This window comes from Cynara cardunculus (assembly GCF_001531365.2).
Source record: "Cynara cardunculus var. scolymus isolate 2C chromosome LG 16, CcrdV1, whole genome shotgun sequence".
NCBI lineage: Eukaryota > Viridiplantae > Streptophyta > Magnoliopsida > Asterales > Asteraceae > Cynara > Cynara cardunculus.
In genome coordinates, this window is record NC_037543.1 from 5,402,620 (window position 1) to 5,414,481 (window position 11,862).

Genomic DNA, 11,862 nt, shown 5'->3' on the forward strand with positions numbered 1-11,862 from the left:
ACCACTAAGTTTTTGGTTGATATCATACATTATGTGACGACGTTGTACAAAGATTTGCATAATTGAATAAACCGAACCTAAATCTTTACAAGATTTGAAGCAAGTAAGACCAAAGACATAAACTTTATTGTATGCCATCCAACAAAAAACACACAAAGTCGAACATTTTTTCGAATCCTCAAATCCATTACACAAAACACAAATCCGATCGACTACCATCTTCAAGATTGAACCCAATAAGCATGAGACCCAAACCCTTTTCTGGGTATCCCGATCTTGTAATCTTTATCCATCAAATGTCGAACAATTTCGAATAGAAAACGGTAAAAATTGAAGTTGGGCACGTGTCAGTTCATGCAGGTGGCGGACAAACGTATTGGATGCGGAGTCAGTGCAAGACAGCTTTTTGGACGGAATTAAAACTAAAACTGCACCCAGCGAATAATCAAGTACCCTCCACCCCCATTAAAAATTAAGAGGAGCCTCTCTTATCGGGCAGATCCCTCCTCCTTCGCTGCCCCTTTTCTCCATCCCTCTATTTTCTCCATTTTCTTTCAATCAATCAAACACCTTTTTCTGTCCTCTCTCCGTAGTCATGAGCCTTTTCGGTCTCGGCAGGCAAGAATATTAAGCTCATCGCTTCTTCTTTTTATATTGATTTGTTCATAGTTTTAATCAGACGTATTATGTCTTTGGGAATTTGTTTCTTGGATGATTTTGGGATGCATTGCATTGAATTTCTTGATCTGGGTATTTCTGATTTGTTGTGATTATGATGAATTTGGTGTTTTTCGATTGGTGTAATGCTTAATTAGCGTCATTTACATTGTCTCCGTTACCAAACACGAATACGAACATGCGATTTGATTAGTGATTCGTTTCCATTTTGAATTTGGGTTGGATTCTGAGTATTTTGAGAAGATTATGAGACACCGTATTGACTTGATGATATTCACTAAAGAGAAAAAGATTCTTGTTATATTTTTATGAATACCCATGTCAAATTTTGAATTTTGAAATCGACAACTCATGGTTTGACCTCAAAATTCAGTTTGCACATTGTGTTCAAATGCATGGATGTGTATTCTTATTATTAGGAACATGGATTATAGAGTTTAGATGTTGATTAATTGGGTCTTTGGAAAGGAAGCAACTAATTCAGACGATTAGGCATGGATTAAGATTTGTTGATATGGGTATTTGACAACTTGTGAGAAATAGTTAGCTTGATCATTTTCGGTGCAACTTTGTGGAACAATGTTTAGGACTGGATTATGCAAGTGATGGTCTCACACTTGCCAAAAGATTAGAAATGCTTGATAAGGCAAGAAGGTTGATCGACTTGATTCCAGATTCTATTTTGTATGTTAGTGGATTTGATTGTTTAGAATCTCGTTGGTGAATTATGTTAGTCCTCCTGTACTTTAAAGAATTTGTTAGTGTGCAACTTAGAGGTTTTCGTTACGACTTATAAATTGTGCTTAATATATACTACGACTGTTGCAAATTCTGAGTTATGGATTTCTGCTATCCACACGTTTGTTCGTAATGGTTTTGATGGTTGATGAGTGATGTCTTACCTTGGCTTTTGAAAAGGGCGGTGTTTCGTGATTTGGGTGGGTTAGTTTTTGTGTGGATGGGACTTAAAGATTTGATGATTGTTTTAAACCAAGGACACTACCTTCTGCAAAGCAGAGGAACTTAAACTACAGGTTTATTAATTGCTGTTTTTTAAATCCACAACCTTCTGACAAGTTTCTAGGCATTATCGTGTATGGAAGTGACATTCTCAAATCTGTCATATAACCAAATGTAGAGCCTTTGTTTATACATAAGTTTCCCTGCAAGACCTGTAACGCTTGACATCACTATGGAACACTTTATAGTAAAAATATGTACAATTGTGATGACAAAACGAGTTTATTGCATATATAAATCATCCACCAAACATCATGCTTCAGTCAATCCTCTTGTCCTCAGAATTTTGAGCATCCAATAAGGAAGAAAGCGTCACTTGTTCTTATCATCAGTGAATTTGAATAGAAATGAACATTAAAGAGAATGTTGACTGATATGTGGAATGACTAGGGGATTTCCTATGATCATTACATGAAAATGTATGTGAACTTTATTGTAATCTTGATAACTGATGCTGCATAAACTCTTACCAAATATTTACTGATTCTGATAATTTTTACAGGAATCAGAGGACATTTCGTCCCAAAAAAAGTGCACCCTCAGGGAGTAAGGTTGAGCTCTCTCCATCCATCCTTCCTCATCTTTTGGCATTTTTTTTTAAACGAACAACAAATTAATAGCAACTCAATAACTGCCTTTTGTTTCATATTTCTATCAGTAGATGAACTTATTTCATTGTGTGTGTGCAGGGTGCTCAGCTAAGGAAACACATCGATGCTACTTTGGGTAGTGGAAACCTGAGAGAAGCTGTAAGACTTCCACCGGGGGAGGATATAAATGAATGGCTTGCTGTCAACAGTTACTCTCTTTTCCTCTTTCTAATTGTGTTTGTGTATGACTTCCATGGAAAACAGTAGTCTTTAGATTTGGTATGTTCTACAAGAATGTGAAATGACCAAAGGGTCATTGGCCCAACGGTACCCGAGTTACCAGTAGAGCCAGCCAACCTCTTAGGAGGTCAAGGGTTCAAACCAAAAGCCAGGAGTGTGCCTGAGTATTTGCTGTAACTAAATCTTATATACTTAAAAGAATGTGAAATTCTGCCTACGTTCTACGTAAAATTTCTCTTGGAAATGGCTCTGAGATCAAGGATTTTCATATAGGTCCTTTATACATGTCCCGAATTTGTCATTTTTTTTACGAATATGCCCACTCTATAGGACTATCGTGCTCATTTTCTTATGACCATCAACTAGATTAAGACAATAGACTTACTTTTTTTTCAATTCTGAACGAGAGTGGTTTGATTTTTGATTTTCAGCTGTGGATTTCTTCAACCAGGTGAATCTTCTTTATGGTACCTTAACCGAGTTCTGTACACCAGAGAGTTGTCCAACTATGACTGCAGGCCCCAAGTATGTCTTAGTTATATAATACTACTTTTATTATCACATGTTTCCTAGACTATGAATGCTTTAATGCCTGGATCTCTATATATACATCACACACACACACACACACTACGACAAGGAACAAGATGCACGCCATGTATGCATGATCTATACGAAAAGGTTTAAGATTTATATGTTATAAACAAACCCTCTTCGTTTACATCAACCATCTTTACCTTCTGTTTAGGTAAAAATAATTATTATTATGTTTCATCTATCAGACAGTGGTAATAATTGAAATCTTTTGTTATATATTCAGTCATGCATGAATATCAAGTATGGGAGAATTTAGAATGTTAATAAATGCTCAAAGCAATAACCCAAAGGGATAAAGTTAAGATAGGGGATGAAATCTTACACACACATAAACAATATATACACACACACACACACGCATACTATCTTATAAAGCATTTAGTAAAAACTCTTAAATTTCAAGAGTATAATATCTATGAAGCATTAAGTATAAATCACTAATGCATTAAGAGTTATGGTTGAAATTTTTTGGCCGAAAGCAAGTCCACGTAGGTGGAGTGGGCTCCATGCCTATAAGAGTACCCTAATAAAATGCAATTTAAGTCTTCGATTTTATTTTGTTCTCTTGTTATAAAGTGTAGAAACGTGCATCGAGTCGTTGGAAAGTGGGTATAGTTGGAGGTGGCTTGAGAGATTAGTCCATGTCATTATAATAAATTTTCACATAGATGATCATCTTTTAAGCCCGTGTTTCGAAAAAATAAACATAACAATTTAGCATATTTAGTCATTAGGATGTAGAAATGTGTATGATTACAGAGATTGTGATTTCTATTTTGTTCAAACATAAAATCTTGAATTTTCCTTTCTAAGGAGGAATTGCGTTGATTTTCCATTTTCAGTTTACAACAGAATTTTACATCCTGATGCATCCACAAACACACTACTAGTATGTATGCATATATATATATATATAGACTTGGGATCATGTGAGACCAAGGGTTTTTCGTGAGACCCATAAGACCAATTCTCAACCATTGGATTAGATCTACAATCTGAACATTCATAATCACAAAATTACCACGAGACTTCTCAATAATCACAAAATTGTCACCGAGCAACTTTAGACCATTGGATCATTAGCTTATAAAGTTGATCAATGAACATAAATTGGTCTTACGGATCTCACAAAAAGCCTTTGGTCTCACGTGAACCCAACCCTATATATATATATATATATATATATATATATATATATAACATCTTAAAGAAGTCTTGGTTGTATGTGTTTTCACAAAGTCGAACTAGAGTCAAGCTCAGCAGGGTTTTCTTTCCTCGTTGATTCTGCCAAGCCCGTAAGGTTCCATATTGAATGAAATTCTGTTGGGGAAATATTTTAACTAAATTAACCATTTTACTCCCTTAGTTAGTTCCTTCATAGTTAATTGTCCAAAATTTGAATTAATGGAAAAAAGCTAAATTACATGCGAAAGTCAAATTGATCTCCATCTCCACCCCAAATGGAATCAATGCTTGTCTTTTTACGATGAGGGTAGTTTAATGAAGTTCTGAGGATCAAAGTCTCTCTTTATTTCGAGTTTTCTTTCAAATGTGCTATCATGGGAATATAGCTTTATAGTCATCATTTCACTCCAACACGATGGTGGTAATACGTGCACCTTAAGTGCTGGCAAACTAGCTTGAAACAGGCTGTAAAGAGAGTATTCCCCACGAGCTTTTAGGTTGTTTTTTTGTCTTTTAATCTTTCTTGGAGGATGGAAAATACAAACAAACAAAGAAATAGACACACCCATGACAATGATGAATCTTGAACCTATAACCACTTGGTTCAATATGGGTGCCAGTTGGCCAAAGGCTGCTGGTAAAGCTTTTCGGTTGTTCGTTGATACCGTGGGTCCCGTTTATATCGTGGAGAAATGAAGACGAGAGTCAGAAAATGAAGAATGGATAACGACGAAAATAATTAAAAAATCTGCAATGAATTTATGCTAAATCTGGAGGTCGAGCTTCAGGGATCTGCCAAAAAGCTGCTTTTTTTCTTCTTCTTTCATCCTCTTTTTGTTGTTGCAAATATTTGGCCGGATTAAGTGTCATCAGAATCCAAGTCGAGTGATTTTATTTTTAACTGAGACTTCTTTTCGGTCTTTGACATTTATAGTGATGTAAATTGTGAAGCTCCTGATTTTTGTCAAATGGAACTTTCAGGTATGAATACAGATGGGCCGACGGTGTGCAAATCAAGAAACCTATTGAAGTCTCAGCACCAAAATATGTCGAGTACTTGATGGATTGGATTGAATCCCAATTGGATGATGAATCCATATTTCCTCAAAAGCTCGGTAATCTTTGTTTCTTTAGTTGTATCTATATATCTCCATACATTTTGTAGAGGTAAAGCCTGCGTCCCCTCCTGGGGGGACCCTACCTCTGCTGGGATTTACGGACGCGTTTGATTTGGTTTCTATGTCCATTTTCATACTACAAATTATAAATGGTGTTGATTTTCGTACACAAGCTTCCTCCTTTATTGTCATTATGAGATGGTAATATATATATGTAATTACTGATCAAACAGTAATTGAGGGAGGCCGTATATATATTTGTTCTTATCGTTTTGGTAGTTCTTTTTTCTTCCATGAATGAGGATCGAAGATCCTCTGTTACCTTTCTCAGTTTAGAAGTTATAACAACCATATATAACTACTTTTTCAGGTGCACCATTTCCTCACAATTTCAGGGATGTTGTGAAGACGATATTTAAACGCTTATTTCGCGTATATGCTCATATCTACCATACACACTTTCAGAAGATTGTGAGTCTGAAGGAGGAAGCACATCTAAATACATGCTTCAAGCATTTCATATTGTTTACCTGTGTAAGTGTTCTTGGTATACAATGCTTATTCCCAATATTACACAAATCTTGACTTTGGTTATGTCCCCGATTGCAAATTTCTTCTTTTTATATTTATAGAATATTTTGTTTCGGTTATTATTGGCTTTGATACAACATAGAGCCTACATCAAAAGTCATTGTATTAGCCTAAAGTCATTGTATTAGCTTGTGTGAGAATATGTGGAACCCCATCAGATTACTTTCCAAAGAGCCCTTTAGGAGTGAAGAGAGGATATAACATATATTGTGGATAAATGGTCCAAGTCTAGCCTACGTAGGACTCAAACACAACCCTTAAACAGGCTAGATGGGCACATATTGTCCCAGAGTGGTAGACTTGGCTCTGATACCATGTATAAATATGTGAAACCTCATTGGATTACCCTCCAAAAGAGCTATTCTCTAGAAAAGAGGTTCCAACATATATTGAGGAGAAATGGTCCAAGGGGCTGCTTAGTTGGCTTCTTGAATGGATAAAGTTATCTTTGTTGATTGATCTGTCTCTATAGATTGAGAAAGTTTTTGTTTTGGAGGGTTTTTTCATAGATTGAATGAACGTGTTTTTTAATTGGGGTAAGTTTGTGAAAATCTTGGCTTTCTGCATAACGCTCCCCCTAGAAGCTTACTGAATAAGCCACTTTCTTTATCATTAAGTCTCTACCAAATAATCATGTATAGCTGACCGAATAAGCTGTGAGTCCCGTTAAGCTGCTAACAACAAACCCTAAGTCTAGCCGATGTAAGACTCCAATAGTCAGCACTATGCAACCGGTATTTTTGTGTGTTTATGAGAAGAAACTTGTGTGTTCTTTGCTTTGATTCAACGCGTTTCTGTGTGCAGGAGTTCGGTTTGATCGACAACAAGGAGTTGGCGCCACTTCAAGAGCTAATAGAATCCATTGTTGTGCCTCGCTGAAAAACCGCTTCATTTGATCTAGCAGGAACATAATAAGATGGTGCTGCTAAAGTGTCAAATAGTTTATGTTGTGCTTTTTTACTGTATTTTTATCAGCCCATGATGCAAAAAGTTGTGATATTTGAGTTAGAAACATCTTAATTTGGTTGCATGATATACAAATCATTGTAGCTTCATGAATTACTTTGGTTTGATTAGTTTTGACAGTAATATTTTCATTCTGTGGATGTGTTCCTTCTTTGGGCTTTGTATTTCGAAAATCCGTGGTAAACGTCCAGAGTCGTGATCATGTCGTCAGAATGAGAGAAGTATGAACGTACTTTTATATTGTGTGAAAGTTTCGTTATCATTTGTGAAGGTTCTGACCTTCACATGACCTGAAACTGTGAATCTCCTGTCACATGATCAATCTTCATACGATAAAAAGGTTATCTTTACAGGTCTTACAACAAACCTTCACACGATATGAAGGTAACATCTTCTTTTTTCACCTTTTTATGAAAATGAGAGTTTCAAATTGGAAAAGAAAAGAGAGCCGGTTGGGAAAAACGCACCACATTGGGAACAACACTGTGGAATAAACCTTCGTTGGACAAAACTTTCCGACTTATATGAACGTATGAGGATGAAAACAAATAGGTATACTAAATGTAATAATAATCAGCCCCCCAAATCAGAAATAAGCAACAAAGATAAGTCACACGTAACATACGGATTTTAGCGTGGAAACCTCTCAAGGCGAGAGTAAAACCACGGGACCGTTAGGTCGCTTAAATTCCACTACCACTAACAAAAAAATACAAGTCTTCAATAGATAAAACTAGAGGCAAACAACAATCATCATACTATTGGAACAAATAATCAAGAAGTATGTAATCAAAACAAAAAGAAAAGAGGGAGAAATATCACCCGGAAAACTGCTATATATCGAACAGAAAATGAATGACTTTCGGACCTCCAAAACAGATCTCCACCATTCAGAATGTAGATAAAGATCTCCAAAACTTCTATAAGCCGACGGTTCAAACTCCGGAAATAGACGAAACGACGCAGCTGTACTTGCCCGAAAAGTATAATCGAACTTTTCTCATTTTTCTCTCGGTTTTGTATTTTGTGAACATTTTCTTCTCATACAAAAGCCTTAGGATACAAGACTATATATAGCTTGTATCGGGCCACTATTATTGGGCCATTTATCTATCCCTCATGGGCTAGAAATAAACAAATAAAACTCAACAAATCTCCCCCCTTCTGCCTACGAGGAAGAGTTTGCCATCACGACGATCGAGCAACATACATTGAGCTTTTCCCTTTATAAGACCTTTGTCAACATATTAGAACCATTATCATCGTTATGAACTTTATCAAGTTCAACCAATCCATCTTCAAGAGCTTCTCGGATCCAATGATACTTCATCTTGATATATTTTGTTCTTCCATGAAAGGTCGAATTATTCGTAAGACAAATGGTTCAGCCACAGTAATTCTTTGCATGTTTCATTTGCCGCGATATACTCAGCCTCAGTTGTAGACAAGCAACACACTTTTGCAGCCTTGATTGCGATGATACTGCTCCCCCTACAAAGGTCATCAAATATCCATAAGTGAACCTCATGTGGCCCAAATTTACAGCCTCAACGGTCCGTTATTAAACTCGTATTTTGAGTTTTTGTACCCGAATCTTGGCGAGCCTTCGCCGTTGCAGCTTCGAGGTCAAACCACTCGATGTACAGGCCACCATAGCCCATGAAACTTATAACAATGGAAAGGTAATTGAAAAACAAAGCCAACATATATTATACATCAATTTTGGTTGAGTATTTTACCTCCAATCATCGTTTATCTGCGGAATGACCCTATGCCGCTCCAAACTCAATATTTCTCTCGTTTCTTGATGAAATCCCGAAATTCCAAAGAGGTTTATTCTCTTACACTCTACAAAGTTTCAAATGAGAACTCCAATCTATAGGATGTCAAATCTGTCCTTAAATCCCCAAAACATAACCAGAAGGGTGGTGCCTGATTGGTTTGAGCTTGACTCCAAAGGTCAAAAATACTATGAGGTCCCAGGTTCAAATCCACAGAGGAATAAAAATCCCCTTGTGGCCACGGAGGTTCAAATGTGGTGACTCCGAGCTATCTGCAAAGCAGGTTATCGCTCTAGGATTATTCGGCTCGTATAGCGGGTTGGATATCCAGGTTAATAAAAAAAAAATCCCCAAAACATGATATGAGAATGATTTTCTCAAATCTTAATCATTTCCAAATCAATCTTCCTCATTTGGCAGAACTAGTCCTTCTAGTTTTTATTTTTGCATTTATATTTCAAATCAATTAAATACAAAATATTCCATTTCTTTTTTTTATTGATTTTATTTATTGAAATAAAATCATATTTTTCCTAATATTGACACTATAATCTCTTATGTTGTTTACTCTTTAAATTTCTAACCTTCAATAATTGTATATTTATACATCAAAAACTTCAGAGTGTACAAGCCATTCAGAAGACATCAATCTGAATGGCATGAAATCTGCTCGAGAGGGTGATTTTATACACACCGATTTGTTATCCATATATTTTGAGGACTTCATTTTGCATTACCACCGGTCTGATACTGTACAGAGAAGTATGGTTGAATCTAAACATTAATGCAAATATTTAAAGTCCGAGAGGAATACCCTCAAAATAAATGGTGGAACTAGTTATGCCTGCTATATGCTGAAACAATGCTACAACATTGGTCTGCTAAAATTTGTGTCTAAGTCTCACCAAAAAAAGTCTTACACCCTTGTTTGTTTTTATTTTATGTTGTTATAACTTAGTGCTAATTCACCACAATCATTTTTACTACAATCCCTGTGGACGATACTCGATACTTGTATCATTTTATTATTTAAAAGACGATATCGGATATATTTATATACTTGTTTTTTTTATCCTAATTACCATGTTTAAGGGTATGTTAAAGCTCATGTCATGCACCAACTTTTTTTTATCCACCTTTTCTAATTGATTTTCAACTTCAATTTTATTTAAAAATATATATCATTAATAAAAATATTAATAATTATTAACTGGTTTGTATGTCTATTGAGATGTTTGGTTAAGAATATTTTCTGAAGTAATGAAATATGTAAAATAACTTTAAAGAATTGAAATGAAATTTGATTATATGTTTGATTGGAATGAATTGGGAAAAAAATCTGTTAAATGATTTGAAATTTTCCTTTTTGATTGGTAGAAGGTAGCTTTGCAATTGGAATGGATAAACGATAAATGGGCAAACTACCTTTTCATTACGGCGGTCAGTTGTGGTTTAGAACGGTGGTGGTCAGCGGTGTTTCGGATTGGTGGTGGTCGACGGTGGTTCAGAACGGTAGTTCAGATCGTTGATGGTCGACGGTGGTTTAGAACGATAGTTCAGATCGTTGGTTGACTGGCGGTCGGCGGTGGTTCAGGTCCTGATTGACGGTAGTTCAGAACGGTGGTTCAGATTGGTGGTGGTTGGCGGTGGTTTATGTCTTGATCGACAGTAGTTCAGGTCCTGATCGACGGTAGCTCAAAATGGTTGTTCAAATTGGTGGTGATCGGCGGTGGTTAATGGTGGTCGACAAGGATTCAGATCGATGGTGGTTGGTGGTGGTCGAAGAGGGTTCCGCTCAGTGGTGGTTCAGATCGGTTGTTCAGAATGGTGGTGGTCAGGGTGGTTTAGAACGGTGGTGGCCGACGATGGTTTAGATTGGTAGGGTCGGCGATGGTTCAGAACGGTGATGATCAACGATGGTCTAGATGGAGCTCATATGAGTTTGGGTAAATCAAGTACGGAAAATGTTGATAATTTTGTCTTTTTGAAAAAATGAGATGGAATGAAATTGAATTTTTTTTTCTCAATTGTGATGGAATGACCAAATCCATGAATGATGGAACGTGTGGAATTCAAATCATTTCATAGGTAAACTAAACCCCTGAATCTAATTTGATTAACAGAATCGACAATTTCAGTACTTTCAAATTCTGTCGGAATCCTGAGAACCAAATGCCCCGAAGCTTCTCTAGGGCTGTAACTTGCACATAATCTTGACATTTATCTCTTACATTAACACTAGATTTAGTAATAAGATCTAAAGTCATCATCTTTTTTCAAGGTATTGTACATGACCATGTCTATCTTGTTAAGAAATTTTATTACTATAATAAGACATTGCACTTGATGTAAACAAACCATACACACAAAACATACTATTTTTAGTAACTATATTTATTGGACTCATGCTACTAGAATACATGGCATCTTTATCGAAAAAGCCACAAAACGAGTCCTATAAAATCCATCGGAAATTTAACTAAAATGTTTAACCATGGTTGACCAAGGTCTGTTGAAAACTTTCATGAGTTTTTCCGACATAATCCATCCGTCGAAATTATCTTAGGTTTTTGTCGATAATTTTGCTTTTCGATCAAATGATCATTGTCGAGACAAGCCGTGAAAGTCCGTCAAAAACCCAATTTTTCGATGAAATTTTCCGTCTAAAAAAGCCATTTGTTTGTAGTGTTAAAAGAAAAACTTTTTAGTTTTATATAATATAATAATATAAAGAAAATTAAATAAAATGATTTCTTTTGTAAAGCATCTATATTTCAATTCAGATTCTTGTATCCACATATTATTAAATGGTTGCATATGGGTAGGCATCGTTTTCCATTTCATATATAATATCATATATGTTTCATGCATGTGACGAAAATAATTGAAGATTATAGACGTAGACAACCTTTGGCGCACCCTAAGTCGTAGAACACGTCGTCGGCACATCATAGGGTCCCCTCAGGCGTACTACCACATGTGATAAGGGTGTTTTCACGTTCTCGTAAAATTGAGGTGTTCTCGTTTGAACCTCCACCTATATATATATATATATATATATATATATATATATATATATATATATATATATATATA

The 11,862-nt window shown here is 35.8% G+C and overlaps 1 protein-coding gene across 2 annotated transcripts; it reads left to right on the forward strand.

Annotated features, from left to right (window-relative positions):
- The first annotated feature begins 476 nt into the window (after positions 1-476).
- LOC112499690 (MOB kinase activator-like 1A) lies at positions 477-7,123 on the forward strand. Of its 2 annotated transcripts, XM_025103016.1 has the most exons (7): positions 477-618; positions 2,201-2,249; positions 2,388-2,496; positions 2,960-3,053; positions 5,292-5,425; positions 5,799-5,962; positions 6,824-7,123. In XM_025103016.1, exons 1-7 carry the CDS (start codon positions 596-598, stop codon positions 6,896-6,898), a joined length of 648 nt encoding a protein of 215 aa, XP_024958784.1. In that variant the 5' UTR covers positions 477-595; the 3' UTR covers positions 6,899-7,123. The 2 variants fall into 2 exon arrangements, with proteins under 2 accessions (XP_024958784.1, XP_024958785.1); XM_025103017.1 differs by lacking the exons at positions 477-618; positions 2,201-2,249; positions 2,388-2,496; positions 2,960-3,053 and adding an exon at positions 4,947-5,112.
- The last annotated feature ends 4,739 nt before the right edge of the window (positions 7,124-11,862 follow it).